The 18,722-nt window shown below is 38.5% G+C and overlaps 3 protein-coding genes across 4 annotated transcripts in view; 1 reads left to right on the top strand and 2 right to left on the bottom strand.

Annotated features, from left to right (window-relative positions):
- LOC121736560 (tubulin beta chain-like) overlaps positions 1-18,722 on the bottom strand; it is a 229,299-nt gene that overhangs the window by 17,900 nt on the left and 192,677 nt on the right. The gene's annotated exons all lie outside the window — the stretch shown is intronic.
- LOC121736581 (transmembrane protein 267) lies at positions 872-2,344 on the top strand. The gene is made up of 2 exons (XM_042127876.1): positions 872-1,300; positions 1,997-2,344. Exons 1-2 carry the CDS (start codon positions 1,019-1,021, stop codon positions 2,321-2,323), a joined length of 609 nt encoding a protein of 202 aa, XP_041983810.1. The 5' UTR covers positions 872-1,018; the 3' UTR covers positions 2,324-2,344.
- LOC121736566 (serine protease snake-like) lies at positions 2,989-15,295 on the bottom strand. 2 transcript variants are annotated; one of them, XM_042127851.1, is made up of 10 exons: positions 15,074-15,295; positions 13,544-13,615; positions 13,153-13,240; positions 12,773-12,871; positions 9,455-9,504; positions 8,718-8,878; positions 8,070-8,264; positions 7,468-7,657; positions 3,635-3,801; positions 2,989-3,198 (listed from the first exon to the last, which is right to left on the bottom strand). In XM_042127851.1, the coding sequence occupies exons 2-10, from the start codon at positions 13,596-13,598 to the stop codon at positions 3,025-3,027; spliced, it is 1,179 nt and encodes a 392-aa protein (XP_041983785.1). In that variant the 5' UTR covers positions 13,599-13,615; positions 15,074-15,295; the 3' UTR covers positions 2,989-3,024. The 2 variants fall into 2 exon arrangements, with proteins under 2 accessions (XP_041983785.1, XP_041983784.1); XM_042127850.1 differs by having other exon boundaries at positions 13,544-13,599.

Here is an 18,722-nt window from a genome sequence, read left to right as displayed (position 1 = left end):
AAGCGTTTTCTGACGTAATTATTTGAAAATACAAAAAAATATGATTACAATAAATTCAGTGTCAAAAATCAAGATATAAATACTTACGCGTGAAATCTTATATCACCTCCTGGACACCACATACTACCACAACCACGCACTACACAAGTTTGCACCATTTCTTGAATTATAACATTAATTACGGTCAAATATCTCAAACGAAGCTGTGAAACACAAAGACTCACAAAGTAAACAACCGCCATATTGTTACGATTTATATTGACATGTGGAGCCAATGTTGCCACCTTACCAAATCCTTAGGAATTGGGAAAATAATTCACTGATTTACCAACCTCGATTAAGCATTCGTGAAAATAATTTTGAGATTTTTAATTTCAGTAATGTTAGTTTAGCTTTTTATTTATTGGCACATTATTTAACAGTATTTAACTGCTGTTTGGGTTTGTGTGGTGATCTCTTTAAAAATGTATTAGGAGATTTTAATAACGAGATAGCAATACCGTGGTCCACCCTGAAAAGAGAGAGTCAGACCACAGAGAGTGAGATGGAGATAAGTAGGTATTTGACTCAAGCTGTTGTTCCAAGTGTGGCCTCCATTCTTTATCTGTACCTTCATGACTTTACCCAAAGATTTGACATTTTGCACTGTAGTCAAAGTTAAAGTTAAAGTTGCAGTTAAAGTTAAAGTTAGTTGGTGCAATCCAGTCTAACACTTGTTTTTGTTTTAGGTGAATCAACTTGTAAATGTTGCTTCACTTCACCAGACCTACAATAGAGCAAAGTCTATCTGTCAATACACTCTGACATTGGCAATCCACGAAAGTGCCATTAAAGAAGAAGAAGAAGACTTCAAACGAGTTTTAGTTTGTCAATGTCAAAAAAAATCGTAAACAATGGGGGTGTGAAATTATGTAAAAAATAATTATTTAACGTTAACTTACACAAAACCACAATTATAATAATTAAAATGACGTAGTTTAATACAGGAACTCTCCGCAACTTTGTCACAAAAAATTAAATGAAGGCTGTAACTATCGTTCTTGCTATTTCGATATGTTTTGCCGCTGCCTTTGGAGATTTTATTGTTTTCAAATCAAGATACTCAGATTCACAAGTATTTACGGCTCTAGCGGATAATAGTGTTCATGCGGCGTTGGGTTTCCTCTCAGCTCTTCAGTTTTTCAGCCTAGGCGTCAACATAAGTACAGAAGCATGTATCTATAACATTATTTTCTGCACTGCAGTGTCTTCATTGATCGATGTAGATCATGTTATTCTGGCGAAATCTTTTTATTTTAGGGTAAGTAAAGGCTGTTCTACTACATAATATTCTACAAACACATACTTTTTTATGTTAAAATATTAAATAAAAAATTACTTACTTTTGAACTGTTAATTTATTGCAACCTACTTTTTACACAACTCGTCAATTTGCAATGCGTTGAACTGTTACCAATGATGAAAAACTCAAAGCAGATATGTTACTACCGCGCGCGTTGTGTAGATTCAATTGGGCCATCTGTCGTTTAGTCTGCATCGAGCGCAGTCACGAATATGCCACGTCTTGTCATACCTAAATAAATTGAAAATGACGTCGTGCGTGTTTCGAAAATGTACCAATTATGACTCGAAAGTAAACAAAATACATGGAATCTCTTACCACATGTCTTGATTGCAATAAATACCTCGATTATTTACATTTTCAATTATTTTTTGAACAATCTGGAAAAAATCGAATTTTTGTCATAGCTCAGGCGAAGAAAGAGACAGCGATACGATTCGACGTTTAAAAAAAGAACTGTCTCTTTTATGTAAATGGTTTTTCATATCTTTTGTTTCACTTATCTGTCAAATTTGTCAATGTTTGCAATTTTGAATTTGAAAATTGTTCGGAAGAGATTTAAGCCGGAAAATAGTATGGAGGTAACATATCTGTATAAGTAGAATATCATTGACTGTTACCATATTTAAATCTACCTACTGTTTTTATTTTCAGGATCTAGTCAATTTACGAGGGAGGGGTTTTCTTCACTGCACAACTTTATGGCTCGCCTACACGCTACTATTATTGATTTACAGCTGTATGACAAGGAAACTGAACCTCTATGTACTCTCGTTCATGCTAATCCTAGCGTTCTCCAGCCACCACATGAGGGATGGACACCAACGTGGGTTGTGGATGTTCCCCTTCGGCCATACTCCACCCATCAATAGAAATGTTTATATCCTAGGCTCAGCTGTGATGCCCGTTGTATTTTATTATATATTTTATTATTTTAATCCACACGTTAAATATAACACAGTTTATAGTCATGTTGTTTGAATAAATATAGATATTTGTTAAGTTGTGTTTCAATATGATTACAAATATAATTATTATTATTTATCTCTTTAGTTTGTCACACTTTATAATTGTAAACTCTTTGATTCTTATTTGTGGCTGTGATTAGGTTAGTCTAACATCAGCAGGTCAAGTAGTACTTGACCTTGGCAGTGCTAGGTGGAGACCTCTCGCTCCTGAGCATGGTACGCTGCATGCTCGAGAGCGATAAGGCCTTTCTTTCTGTGAAACCGTCCTTTCGCAGAAAGAGGCCGCGGAGCCATGAGCGTACCGAGGGGGGGCAGCTGCCCCCCCTGCCGGTTGCGTTCTCGCCGGTGCCCTTGTTCCCCTTAAACCAGGAGAGTAACAAAATTCCCCAAAACCAGATCAGGCACTTCGTACCCCGACCGTTATTTTTTTATTATATTAAATCATAATATCTGTTGTCGTTTTGTTTTCTTTAGACCAAAAAGACAAAACGCCACAAAGTGACGAGGATTATGTTAGTCTGCCATGTTCATTATATTATTTTTTTACATTTACAAACAGGTGACATGAAATAGTTGTGACTAGTGCTATATGCAATAATATGTAAGTATATTAAAATTGTCGCAAGTTTCAAAACCTAGCCAATTTTTGTGGAGTTAGATGGATCAATGATACAAGTCTTTAAAAAAATAAAAAATCTATTACATTTATATTGGTCATTCTCCCGGCCACACAATGGACTCTATCCAGTTGAGGTATTTGGAGACGCGGGTGTACACGGCGGGGCGGCCGGGCTGGGCGCAGCGGCCGCCAAACGACGTGATGCCGATCACGTGGAAGATGCACTGGTTCTCGCTCGACGCCACCTGCAGCGGGGACCCGGAGTCGCCCTGGAGATGGTGATAGAGGTTTTGAATGCCCTTAAACTTCTTAGCCTTATAGATTAATAAATCGAAAGGCGAAACAAACGTGTTATCGCCGTTTAACCACTGCACACTGTCCACTCGAGTAAAAAGACACGGGAAGTCGAAACTCGAAATACTGTTCTAAGTTCTCCGATAATAAACTCGTAAACTTGGAACTGGAAACTTATTACTTAATAAATAAATAATGTTATTGCTATTTACAGTATTTACCCAATTTGAGATCGATAGACTTAAAAACAGCAATGCAAACAATATGAAGACCTAAGTTAGTCCTACTTATACATCCGTGTGAGAAACGTCTCATTTCAGTAAGGATTGGTCCTAACTCCTATGAAACGTCGAACTATCATGATTATAAATTTTATAAACGATTATTGGTGGTTAGTGGTGGTATTCTCACCTGGCAAGTGTCCTTTCCCCCGCGCAGCTCGCCAGCGCAGACCTGCGTGTCGATGACGCCGCGCTCCCAATGTCGCTTCTCCTCCCGCTCAAGGAGACGGTTGCAGCTGTTGTTGTCGAATAGAGTTAACGACACCTTCTGCAGGTCGGTGGATGTCCTTCTCGCCTCTGGAAATGTTTATTGGTCAAGGTTAGGTTAGCAGCATCGCCAGCATCTTGCAGATAGAATCGGGAAAGTTAAAAATCTGTACCGCCATATACTAGTAATCTGTGACCGCCACAGAGTGTTCTAGCTGTGTAACAGGCGTAAGCTTTATAGACTATAGGCGCTCAAAAGAAATGAACGTGGTTTCGCTAAGTGGTTCGTTTAGGCTCAAGGAATACGGGATTTATCTTCGACCACCTCTTTAACCCATCAATCCCCAAGCGGCAGCCGGCTGCCGCATAACAATTGAAAATCTATTGTGTCTCAAATCTATATACGTAGGAGAGCCATGCTTCGGCACGAATGGGCCGACTCGACCGGAGAAATACCACGTTCTCACAGAAAACCGGCGTGAAACAGCGCTTGCGCTGTGTTTCGCCGAGTGAGTGAGTTTACCGGAGGCCCAATCCCTTACCCTATTCCCTTCCCTTCTCTACTCCCTTACCCTCCCTACCCTCCCCTATTCCCTTCCCTTCCCTATTCCCTTCCCTTTCCTTCCTTACCCTCCCCTATTACCCTGTTCCCTCTTAAAAGGCCGGCAACGCACTGGCAGCTCTTCTGATGCTGCGAGTGTCCATGGGCGACGGAAGTTGCTTTCCATCAGGTGACCCGGTTGCTCGTTTGCCCCTTATTTAATAATAAAAAAAACACAATGGAGGTGTTAAAATGACTAATAACACCGTGTTTTTGTGCGAAAGTAAACGTTCTTTATAAGAATCGCCTATAGCCAATGCTTGTCGGTTATAATCTATAATTAATCTATATATATAAAAGCTTATAACTCGAGAACGGCTGGACCGATTGCCATGGTTTTTGATTTGTTGGATTTGTTTCCGTCCCGAATAGCAGAATACATGAAATAAAAACAATGAAAACTCGATATGTGTAATGAATACTTAATCATTTCAATAGATGCTGATTTGTTTATTACATGTCAAACATTTGTTGTCCAATCCTGTCAAATAGTGTAATAACATTTTTTTTGGAGCTTATGGCCTGGTTGCTGAGACCTTTAAGCCACAACTTTATTTTTTTCTGAAGACATCATGTGTGCGTTCAGAAATTTATTTTTTGTAAAATGTCTACAAAGTTCAGGTACTTACTGTTATATTTGTTTGTTTTAGACATTAATTTTTGAAAATTATTTATTAATTATTTAATTTTTAATTCCCGAAAATAATACCTAAGATTTATTCTACAGTAAAAACATAAAATCATCGGAAAGGAACGGAATTTAGGGAATAAAAAATCAGTTGGTAAAGGTTATAAGATTAAGGAAAAAAATCTACAGGTTACCAAAGTGTAAATGTCTTTTTATAGGTTGTCTATGATTTTTCTTGAGCTATTCATACGTAGTGGTTATATACTCTTTGAGCTATTGTCTATGTCTCGAAAGTTCAGGCACTGTTATTATATTTCGGATACCTATGCCCTTTGAGTTTAAACGAATTCAATTCCCGATTCGTCTTGCCTTCGCCATGTCGATCAACAAATCACAGGGCCAATCCTTGACTATTTGTGGCCTCAATCTAGAAAATGCATGTTTTTCTCATGGTCAATTGTACGTGGCATGCTCACGTGTCGGCAAACCATCCGCTTTATTTGTCCTTGCGCCTGACCAAAAAACAAAGAATGTCGTTTACCACAAAGTGGTTGAATGAAAATCCTATTAATGAATTATTATTCCGAGTTTTTTTTTCTCAATCTGCACAACATACTTTTCAATCATTTTTTTCTGACATAAGTTTGAAGTATAGTCTGTCAAGAAAGTCATGACAGGCGGGAAAATTTTTAAATGAAATAAAAAATAAGAGAACTTTATTACTTCGAGATAAAAATGTGCAAGGTGACAATATTTAAAATGTAATAAGCGTTCTCTGTGAAAATACAAAGAAAAAAATACATATTTTAAGCGCGATTACGTTCAGAAAATTTTCCCGCCTGTCATGACTTTCTTGACGCACTGTACCTACTTATTTATTCTTTTTTATTTTTTTTATTTTTATTCTCATTCTGTATGTATGTTTTCATCATCATTCATCATAATAAAATGCTTTTTTGTTTCTATCCATATAAATATATTATTTTGTATCATTGTTTTACGTTCATCAAAGCCTAAATTAGTTCAGCTAAAAAGTACCAGCTATGAATGCTGAGTTCTATGACAAAATATTTTTAATATTTAAGACTGGTACCGACTTCAAAATAATCAAGATTGTGTACATAGAAATAGTTGAGGTTTAGGATATTTATGCATAAGGCACATTAAAGAGTAAGAATTATTTAACACTTTTTTGTTCATTATAAATTATTATTGTTTTTACCCTGGAAGTCGGTTTTAATTTTTTGTTAAAAATAATAATTTCACTCTTTTAGTCATATTTAATAAGCTGATTTTTTGTACAGACCAATGTGTTATGCTTAGTGACTTTGGATCCAACAGCTCGTTCTTAATCAAGCAATGATAAAATTAATATTCATACGCCTGTCTTTAAAGGCTCTAAAGTACTGTTCAGTGAATTTATTTCTATCATTACACTCATGGAAACTCATCAGCTCAACATAATATAATATTATGCTCAAATATAACTATAATGTCGTTATAAATTTTAAGGAGAATAACATACCTCATAGATCTTATGATCAAATTGCTAACTTGGTAACCTAAACACCAAGATCGAATCATTTACATTGAAATAACATTATAATTTTGTAAATCGTTCGACAAATTCGGGTTTCATTCTTAAAGACGATTAAAAGTACCAATAATAAGGGTTATAATTATTAGATAATTCATGGTGTGGTGACTGGTGGTAGTGATAATGATGATGATGATTGATGAATGTAACTTGCATAGTAGCATATGCTTTCAGTTCTTAAACCAACTCCGAAACCCCCAAACTTGTATTTATAAGGAAAGTACCTTCGGAACCATGGTATATCTTATTGCAAAATCTTGCTTTTTGGTAGCGTATGCTTAGGATACTTCTTAAAAAATTGAAATCACTATATGTTTCCATATAAATTTTGAGGAGTTCCCTGGATTACTCATGGATGTAAGGTGGAATGGTGGTGATGATGATGATGATTAATGAAATTTGCACAGAAGTATATGCTTTCAGTTCTTAAGACAACGCCGAAACCCCCAAACATGTATCTATAAGGAGTAAGGAGTTCTGTTCACCACCTTCGAACCATGGTATATCCTGGTGCAAAATCTTACTTTTTGGTAACATATGCCTAGAATACTTCATATGAAACCAAAAAAATCATATGTTTCCATTTGAATTTTGAAGAGTTCCCTCGATTACTCATGGATTCCATCATCAGGTACCACTTTTCTGAACATGGTACCAAATTGGAGTAATACCCTATACAACAAAACAAAAATTTTGAAAATCGGTTCACAAACGGCGGAGTAATCGTTGAACATACATAAAAAAAAACCACAGCCACACACACAACGTATAACCTCCTCGTTTTTGGAAGTCGGTTAAAAAGAAACACGACATTCATTGACTGTTAGGCGGTACGAAGTTCGCCGGGTCAGCTAGTATGCGGTATAAATAATAAATGGCAGATCACGATTATTTGTCAGTGATAAGTTTTGATAAGAAAGGCCTACTCACGTGGGTCCACCACTCCCCAGCCCGTCGCCAGCGCCTTGGTATGCGGTCTCGTGCTGTCGCGGTTCCACAGGCAGGCGGGACGGACGTCGTTGGTGAAGTCCACGTCCGTCACCAGCTCCAGCAGCGCCACGTCGTCGTACTTCGAAGGCGGCTTGTAGCCGGGGTGCTTGTGGATCTGCTTGATTGGCACCTGGAGATATGATATTGGAGGTAAGTATGGTGGTGTTGAGCTTTATAGCGTCAGGTTGGTGGCTTAGCAATGAGGGTTTTTTATTTTCTATTTGCCACCAGGTGCCGCTATGTATAGACCCTTTAGCGAAAAAATTACGAAATCTCATGTCTAAGAATCGCATAACGAAAGTGCGCAGTTTTTGAGGTTTTGGTGAGGTGAGGATGGGGACATACTATCAGCATAATAATAGTCATAAGACATCGCGTTACTGGTAGATTAGCGATTGGACAGTTACATACGTAGTTACATGCGCCGCCGTGTAATAAGAATTTCTCATATTTATCAAAATCTTTAAGTCTTTCTATTGACAACAATGATTTTCCGTAGCAGCTGGATGGCGTAAAGCTATATTGGACCATGCAACACTCACATCAATAGGCGTCGCGCCGTCCCTCACGGTGGGGTCGAGGTTCTGTTCGCCGAGTCTGACGACGCTGGGCTCGTTGTGCTTCTGTCGCGGCTTGTAGGTGCAGTGGCCGGCGGTCAGCACGAAACGCGAGCTGATGAGGGTGCCGCCGCAGTAGAACGCGTACTTCTCCTCGTCTGTCACCCAGCCGACTGCTGCCTGAGGAATTACTTGGTTAATTTGCGAAATTCGTGATTCAAAATGTAAATCCGACTGGGATTCGATAAAACCCCTGCGCGACAGCCAATAAGCGGGCCGTGCCTGGCTTTGGCTGCCAATAACAACGCGGTCATTTACCGCATCTGAGTCTTACAATTATTGTAAGTAAACTACCCGATGCAATTTACTAATAAGGTGCTCGGTGCTTAATATGTCAATTCAAGTTAATGTTGACCTTTCCAGAAATGAGATTATTGTGTAAAAAAGGATACTTATAGAGTAAATTTTACCATAAGGCCAAGCATGATCCTATACATCCCATAGGTATTGCTTAGGCTTCTTACAGACGGACGGAACTTGTCGACGGCACACGTCGACGGCAGTCGACAAGTGTCGACAAGTGCCGTTCGTTTGTAAGAACGCTTAGGTTTCTATGCTTAGACGATGACGTACCATGTGCGGAAACTCGCCCTGGTTGGCGCTCTCGCCGCCCACAATGAGCTGGACGCCGGTGTAGTCGCACTTGGCGGCCGAGATGGTCATCTCCTCCGGCTCCGGGATCAGCGGAATGAAGCCAACCGTCTGCATCACGCCGCGGCTGTACTCCTCGCACTCTGAAATGGTGTGCAGATGTTTGGTAAACCTTTAGCTAACTTGCTGTCGCTAGTAACAAGTTCGGGAACGGTGTTTCTGAGGTTTGATATTAGGTAAGTTGATATTGTTAAGTGACATTTTAGGTAATTTACGTGGAGCCTCAAGGATGTTCAATTCCAAACATTTTAAGCGACTTTAAAAAAGGAGAAGGGTTTCAAAATTTCCTTGTTATAAACAATAGTAGTTTTGGCGCTAAATGTTAAGGTATAAACTCATGATGAATGTTAAGTAAGTATAATATATAATGAAAGTATATAATTTAAATGTTAAGGTATGACTCATGAAGTCCTGACATTATTACATAATTTCACAGAGCGGTTACTTGCGGAACTAAAATCGCCTTACTAAATATTTACGTAGTCGGTATCGAGTATCGATAAATACTATAGCTTTAAACTCATGGTAGAGCTACTGGTAGAGCTAAACGCTGCTGGTGCCCCCTTTTGTCTGTCTTCGGTGCCCATTTTTTTATGGCGCCCGGGGCGGTCGTCCAGCGACCAGCGTCGCCCCCCCTACCGCCGCTACTGATAACATACTTCGTTCACTGACGCGCCGCTTGTCGGTGTGGTGGTGAGGACGGGAATCCCTGCGAAGACAATTAATAGAACTTGTAATAGTGTTATACGAACTAAGTATACCGTTATAACTAAACTTATGAATCACAAATGTACTACGTCTTAAGGGCCCTCTTTCCCTAAATTAGCAGGTCGATTGTCTGTCAGTGCGAATATCGACGTAAATAACATTAAAATAACATTCATAACAGCGCGCCTTGTACGGTGGCGGTTCCGACGCTCGCCGCGTCCATGATAGGGCGAAATAGGAGAAAATACCTTTTTAAGGCTTAATATAATACATATTTCAAAAAAAGTAAAAAAAAACAAATTATTAACTTATGTATTGCAAAGCAGTAGATATGTCGCAGGGAAAAGAAGATATCAGGGATATCCCGAAATCCCTAGGGATATCACGAAATCACGGTAGATACCGAATATTCTTGTTTCTTACGTCTTCTTACTAAACAAATCTAGTGATATGTCATTTCACTAAACTAAATCTAGTGAAATGTCAGAAAAGCGGATACCGCCGAATAAAAATCGAGCTACGCATTTCTCTCGCTCGCTCTAATACCCACACGGGCACTAGTGGGAGTGAAACAAATGCGTCGCTCGAGCTGGCGCGGCTCGTGTGATTTTAGTCGTTAAATTATTACGTGTACGTTAAGTTTGAATGCGATTTTCTAAATATCACCTTTTACGACTCTCGAGTTTCAACATTTTTTAATATTTTCCAGACTTACGCGCATGTTACTTGCATGGTTCGATAGCCTGTTAAATGTATATTATGGGGATATTAATAACTCAATACCGATAATAAGATCCCTTCACGCTGATAATGCCCCATTCGCGTTAAGAGGGCGACTAACGCAAAAAATCGTCCTTCTCTCTTCACACTCACGCCCGTCTTTCATATGCCAGGTGAAAAAGGACGACGCGGATTCATTTAAATAAAAAGAAAATTAGTTTTTTCCTAACAACTCGATAAAATAATATGTGACATTTAAAAAATCCGCTAGGTCAGTTCCTCAATGATAGAATTTTATACAATCTCTCCTCCATACCTCCTTGACCGCTTCAACTTCTCTCGCCCTCCCGATATCCCATGCAGGTCCAACGTCTGGTCAAACCTCTCCCTCCCCTCCCATCGTTCCAATTTCTACTCCTATTCCTTTACTGTTCATGCTGTCAGATTGTGGAACTCGCTTCCTCACACCATCCGTGACAGTCCCACCATTGCTGTCTTTAAACGTCGACTGAAAGAGCACTACCTTGAATCTCTATCCATTTAAGTACCATTATTATATGTACATATAGTATTTATTTATTATAGTTATATTATTATATCTTATAAATATAGCATTTTGTATTATATTGATATTTATTATTTATTTGTTTTGCCATTTTCATATAAGTAGGTACTTATATTATCTTTTGTCGTTTTAGTATTATAGTAAGTATTAGTTTTACTTTTAACGAGCATATATTATTATTGTAAATTTAATGTAATCATATTCGTGCACGTCCTATCAGCTGTTTTAATCCTATCTCTCTCCGTAGGGCTGCTGGAAGAGATTTCTTTTAGAAATAAGCAGATCCTTTGTGTCGTCTTTCTGTGTAAACTGTTATATTGTTATATTTCCTGTGCACAATAAAATTATAAATAAATAAAATAAATAAATGTGTTAAAATATTAACTTAGTTTAATGCACGGTTATGGCAATATATGAAAAATTCGTGAAAATTAGATGCATCTTTGTGATCGAGAAAATTTTAAGATATCGTGTTTTTGCTAGGTCTGATTCTCGGAAATATAATGTAGTATCTATGTCTACAAAATGAAACGATTCGGGGCTTATTTTCAAGTATAAAAATGAATTATAAAATCGTCAATTTAGGGTTAGTCGCCCCCATAAGATAGTGATAAAGTATTAGAGCGAGCGAGAAAAATGCGTAGCTCGATTTTTATTCGGCGGTATCCGCTTTTCTGACATTTCACTAGATTTAGTTTAGTAAGAAGACGTAAGAAACAAGAATATTCGGTATCTACCGCGATTTCGTGATATCCCTAGGGATTTCGGGATATCCCTGATATCTTCTTTTCCCTGCGACAGATATATTTTATATATTCTTTTGATAACTAATCAAGGAGTAAAGTGGTTTCATTCAACGATTTGGAGGTGATTTGGTTTTTTATTTCTTTAATATGTGATACCGATAGAAAAAATATGGCAAAATCAAAATAACGTATCATATCATGTAGATTACTAATTATTTTTTTCAGGTATAATTTCTCTGTTAATGCCGATGAAAAGTTGTTTCATCTGCACGCTTTTTTCGAAAGAGCAGCTTTAAACATTCAAAGGCTCGCATGACGCATATCTGTTTATCAGTTAGGGGGTTCCCAAACTGTACGCCGCGGCGCCCTGGTGCGCCGTTGAAAGGCAAGAGGGGCGCCATGCGTGGGCGTACCGAGGGGGGGGGGGGGGGAGGGCAGGGGGGGCAGCTGCTCCCCCTCTGGATGATGTTGACGTCCCTACTAAGTATATTATCTAGTACTTTCATCTTTAAAAATAACGAATTTTTGTCATTTATTTGCAATACAACTAAAAATTATTAATTTTTTATTCTTTATAAACACCTAGCTTATAGAAAATCTGATTTGCCCCCCCCCTGGCCCAGAATCTGCGTACCTAATTTACCCCCCCTTTAAGAAGAAGAAAACTGGACAGTAATTATGAAATGTTTATTAGGTTTTCCCTTAATTAAGACCCTAAACACTAGCTAGTTATCTCTCTACCGACGATAAACAATGATTCATAAACCGCAAATGTAACTTTGTAATCCTATACATTTATATGGGATTACAAAGTTATTTACGAAGTTAGTGTATCTAGAAAACTGGACCGAAATTTTGAAATATTTGAATTTTTCCTTGATTTAGACACTAAACACTAATTATATTCTAAATTTGAAGGTTCTATGTCTGCTAGAAGTGCCTTAGACTTTTGATGATCGGTCAGTCAGTCAGTCAGTCAGTCAGTGACAAAATTAAGAAACTTTAACAAGTTACAGCTCTTAAACTACTGGTGTAAATTGAATGAAATTTGAAATATACCGTGTTTATACAATGCTTGCTTAGCAACTGAAAATTCAGGCTTTTTGGTTTATCCACAATGAAGTTATTGGGGGTCAAAAAGAGCCTGAATTGGTTCGAGAAAAGGATAGTACGGCCGTGCCGCATTTTTGCTCGACTTGGAGGGGGCACTGCCGTGCCCCCAGATATTTATTACTCACTCGGTGGTCTGCAGGATGGTGGTGTGGTCGCGGCAGCAGACGAGCGGCACGCCGGCGTACAGCTGCTGCGAACAGTACGACGGCCGGATGCCGTTCATCCTGGAACACCGGGAATAACAACGTTAGGGAGCTTTTTTTATAAAATAAGGGAGCAAACGGGTCGCCTGATGGAAAGCAACTACCGTCGCCCATGGAAACTCGCAACAGCAGAAGAGCTACGGGTGCGTTGCCGGCCTTTAAAGAGGGAATAGGGTAATAGGGTAGGGGAGGGTAGCGAAGGAATATTATGTGTTCTACTTATATGTTACTGTGTTACCACTGTATGACTGTATTTACTATTTAGTATTTACCATGAAGCTAATACAGAGGTATTTACCTACCTGTAGTCGTCCCTAGCGGACTGGCACTGGTCGGCGAAGGCGCAGCGGCCCACCGACCCCGTGTGCTGGATCCGGCACTGCTCGCCCACTGCACCATAAAGTAACAAATAAGGTCTAACAATTTAGTAATCTGTCATTAAAGGTATAGTTAGGAGTAGAACTATCGAATTATAACAATGCCTCTTAACCGCGGCGGGGTCAAATGGGATTTGTAGAGAAGGCAATTTTAGCTCACCCGGAGAATCAAAACAAAAAACTTAGGTTTCAAATATAATAAAATAAAACATCAAATTGGAATTTGGAACCCGGATATTGTATCAGTATTGCTTAACGATTCACCATACCTTTAAAAGTCTGGTAATTAACAATAATAAATCGATTTGATCCTCACCATCTTGTGTTATTCCCGACTGTACGAACAGCAGTGCCGTGACCACCACCCACATCCTGTAACGCCCTAAAGCTGTAAAGAGAAAAAAAAACACCTTTTTCATATTATAAGATGGCCCCGTGCGAGTTTCTTACACAGGTTCTTCTTGACGGGCTAGTTCCCGAACCGGTGGTAGGCATTCGATGCCTAATTCGACGTCCCAAAAATCTATCTACCGCCTTGTTTGGTCGGAGATATCTCTTGAGGGCTTCCACTAATAATATTTTCATAGAATAATATCCGTGGTCCATTGATTCAGAGCATGGCTCTTGACTCGGAGGTCGTGGGTTCGAATCCTGCGTTGGAAACATGTTATTTCCAAGTTTGGTTAGGACCACAGATTTTAGAAGTAATAGGGCAATGCAGGCTGATCACCTGATTGTCTGACAAGTAAGATGATCCCTGCGTCGGATGGGCATGTAAAAAGTCGGTCCTGCGCCTGACCTCTCGCCAGTCGTGTCGGTCTTCCGTCCCACTGGGTTATTAGAGTAAAAAGAATAGAGAGTGCTCTAGTGTACTGCGCACACACTTGGGCACTATACAATTACTCCTGCGTACAGCGTAACTGGCCTGGTTTCAATGAATCCGGCCACCGTCACCGAAACCGGTGTGGGGGTTATTATTATTAATTTCATAGAGATAATAAAGTAATTAATTAGTAGATGACGCTCTCAACTCAGCTCCGTGGCGCCAAAATTCGTTTATCATCGCGGGAACCGTACGTTTTCAGGGATAAAAAGTATCCTATGTGACATAGGACACACTTTGGCATTTATAATCGTATTATTATGGAAGTATGGATTGCATTAATGACAGATAATATTATCAAAACTAGTTTAATTAAGTGAAGAAGTCATTAACAAACGTAATATTAACAGTTAGGTACCTACCTAAATACAATTTATTATTTTTTTGTAAGTTAAAGATTGCTTTATTATTATTTGGAAATTGGAAGATACAAGATAACTAATAAGACGTAATTTAGGACGCGATGCAGACACATTGTTTATTTTAATGACGCGAATCTTGCTAAACTGCAGACCTTTAAATGGCGTACGCGCAAAATGTCAATATTTTGTTACTTTATTGTTTTTTTTTTTATTTAATTTTTTTATTTATATTTTAATTAATTTGCATAAATATGTTGCTAATAGTTATATAAATATATGCTTAATTATTTTTTCCCATAACTAGTCTTAATTTAGCAAGGGTTTGTCAATTCATATTAATTACTTACCTATTAATTTATAATATAAGTATTATAATATGTAGGTAAGTAAGTACTAATGTTTATCATTCATATTGTTTGTAATTCAAATCTGTTTGACCTATAGCTGAGGATAGGGTAGATTATCCTCAAGTATAATGAACTTAATCTACAAATAGGTTTTTCCCCTTATCATAGGTCAATATTAGATACATACCTAATCGTTACAGAACAGTCTATTAATTAAGCTAAATAATGAAGTAAGTAATGAATACTTTATTTACCTTACTATATTATATTTGTCAGTTTTCACGTTGTTTGTTACTTGTAATTATACATGTATTGGGCACTAGCACAAACGAGTATGGTCGTCACTCGTCAGTCGTCTCACTCGTCAGTACGCGGCGCGGCGGTGCGCGGCGGTGATGTGAGGATGACCGGTTCCAAGTCCTTGATCGGACATACAGCCTCATTTGCATGGAGCGGAACGTAGTATAATTGACATGCGCGACGAATACATTAAGCACCGATGACGCCGCGGCCGCCCGGGGCGCGGGGCGCTTACCCACGCAACTACTTTCACAGTAACCTAACACAGGGTGTAACAAAACTAAGTGATAATACTTTAGTGTTTAGGGTGTGTTTGTGTCCCTTTTACCTATAAAGTTCACTTTGTAAGTAGCAGCATTTGTATGGGCAAGCGCCCCAGCGTCATGGATTTTCCCATAGGTACAAAAGTGAAAAAAATAATACTCATTCAGCTCTGCTTCTTTTACTGTGTAAGTGTATAGAGTTCGTGGTGAACGTAAACTCTATACAGGGGACTCACACAAACCGCTAAGTATCACTTAGTTTCGTTACACTCAGTGTAAATGGCAAACACACAGTACGTCACACACCCTAAAGAATTTCCATTTTGCTTTTGTTACACTCTGTATAATGATAGTCTTAATAAGATTCCATCCATTCCAGAAGTATGGAATGCATCCATACTTCTTAACCCGGGTGCAATTAAGCTGGGCCGAAGCCCGAATCAGTTTTACTCAAGGGCCGGAGCAGGAACTCTACCAATTCATCCAGATAATTTGTTGAAAAATCTAACTATACCATAACTTATTCGTAATATGAGATATTCCGCAAATGTTAAACGCACGATAACTCGCGAGGTATGTTCCGGGCCTTATGTAGACAGTAGAGGTGCCCTACAAGAATCAAGATGCGTGTAATCGTAATGCTTGCTAGCTTTGTCTATCATTATCTCGACTAAGTTCGCGGAATATCGGTGACCTAATTCTGCTATATCAATATAACTTCGATATCGTTTCGATGCAGTCTCGGTATAATAAAACTATAAAATGGTATTATGTATCACTATTATCATGAAAATAGATAATTCAAAAACATAATTTATATTTTGTTTTATGTGTTGTGCAGATGAAAATGACATGCGGCATACCTAATTACCTACCATTTTTATTGCCTTACGTTCTTCTCGCCGGGGTTAGTTCCCGAACCGGTGGTAGGCACCATGTAGACTTTCTGAGATCGTTTGTTTCAAATTTATTCAGAAATAAAACAATATTTATTTATTTTATTTATTTATTGGGACAGTGAATATTTTAATGTGGGCCTTGAGTCTTGAGCGTGAACCGTGACCGTGTTTGTATTGTTATCTTGCCTCCCTCGAACCCGTGACCTCTGCAAAATACAAAGTACTGATTCTCGGAAGGAAAAAAAATTAAGCCACTCAACATTATTGTCCAGCAGCAAGAGTATTATAGCGGAGAAGTAGGATTCCTTGACCGACTGTCCAGCTCTACTATAGAGCAGAAACGGGCACCTTGGGCGCTACGAATATTCATCTTTTTTTATGTAATAAGGGGGCAAACGAGCCAACGGGTCACCTGATGGAAAGCAACTTCCGTCGCCCATGGACACTTGCAACATCTTACAAAAGAGCTGCAGGTGCGTTGCCGGCCTTTTAAGAGGAAATAGGGAAGGGTAAGGAAGGGAATAGAGAAGGGTAGGGAAGGGAATAGGGTAGGGGATTTGGCCTCCGGTCAACTCACTCACTCACACAGCGCAAGCGCTGTTTTACGCCGGTTTTCTGTGAGCCCGTGGTATTTCTCCGGTCGAGCCGGCCCATTCGTGCCGAAGCATGGCTTTACCACGCAATAAATCTACAGAGGGAATTCGTGGCACCAACCCCAACCCACAGAACACATATTATACTCACCCCCAACCACATCGTTCAGTTTATGAGAAGCATTGTGTTGGGGACAGTATTCTAATGCGAAGCAGTCACAACTCACAATAGATCCTCAAGGGTCAGGTCAGGGCTACACCTGTCCTGGACCTGGACCTGTCTTCGGAGGAAAAGAAGGAAAAGAGGACCTCAGTTTCGATCGAAGTTGTGTGGAAAGCAAAGCGAACGTATACTATAATATTATGCAGTGTTAAACAAGTACGTAATTTCCCTTAATGATTCTACAGTCTGTCCATTTTAACTATTATAGTCATACTCACGTAATTACAAATACAAATAAAAAAGTCTTTATTCACCATGATCATTTTACAAACATTTTAACAAATAACGGTCCCCCAAACTAGGCGAGGCCTGTCCTATGGGGGAGTTTAATTGAGTACAGTAAGTATTGCGGCTAGAACAACAGAAACATAAAGAAAACAAACAAAATAACATCCTTAACAACAAATCATCCTTATTCTAAAAAAATATATATATATATATATATATTTTTTAAGAATAAGAATTATATATATATATATATATATATATATATATATATATATATATATATATATATATATATATATATATATATATATATATATATATATATATATATATATATATATAAACTAGCTGTTTCCCGCGACTTCGTCCGCGTGGACTTCAGTTTATAGCGCGCGATGTCAACAAAATTGGTGTCAAAAGCTTTTATAAAAAAACCCTGGTACCCCTTAAATCAATACAGCTGTGTAGTGTGCACATAATAAGTACTTTATTTTTTATATTAAACTTTATATTTTATGCCAAATTTCAAAGCATATTTAGCCCCCCAATTACACAACTTTACCCATAAACTATTTATCATTGATAGGTTTAGCCCCAATTTCACCAACGTCTGTTAGTGTTAACAGCTTGTTAAAATGTCCTGTCTTCTCTTTCATTCATATGAAAAACGAAACAGCTAACGTGATACTAATTCGATCATTAACTTTAACAGTCGTTGGTGAAATTTGGTCTTAAGGTTACGTCACTGCCTGCACAGATAAAGTATTGAGTTATTTAATACCGTAGAATAGATATAACAATCGAAAAAAATCGAGACTTAAATGTAAGATGATACCACCTCTTATAGAAAGACTTTTGAGCAAGCGTCAGCGCGATGTAGAAGACGCACGGCGCCATCTATTATGAATATTTCGAACAAATTTACGACCCTTACAACCCTTTTTTCCAGTAAAAAAGTAGCCTATGTCCTTTCTCAGGCTTTAGACTATCTGTATACAAAATTTCATTACAATCGGTTCGGTAGTTTTGGCGTTTGGCGTGAAAGCGAGACTGACAGACAGACAGAGATACTTTCGCATTTATAATATTAGTATAGATTATGTGCACACTGCACAGCTGTTTTTGGGTATTTTGATTAATTAAGGGCCGCGCTACACCGGAATGGCAGCGGCGAGGCGAGCACTTTCAGCGCTGCCATTCCGGTGTAGCGCGGCCCTAAGAGGGGTACCACTTACCAGGGTTTTAAAAAGTTTTTAAATTTGACACAAATTTTGTTGACACCGCGCGCTATAAACTAAAGTCCAAGCGGACGAAGTCGCGGGCAACAGCTAGTATATATATAATATTATTATAATATTATTAAACATCATATTCTAACGTATTAAAAACTATAAACA

This window comes from Aricia agestis, chromosome 19 (assembly GCF_905147365.1).
Source record: "Aricia agestis chromosome 19, ilAriAges1.1, whole genome shotgun sequence".
Lineage (NCBI taxonomy): Eukaryota > Metazoa > Arthropoda > Insecta > Lepidoptera > Lycaenidae > Aricia > Aricia agestis.
Note: the sequence above shows the minus strand (reverse complement) of the source record. Positions and strands in the feature narration are given on the sequence as shown.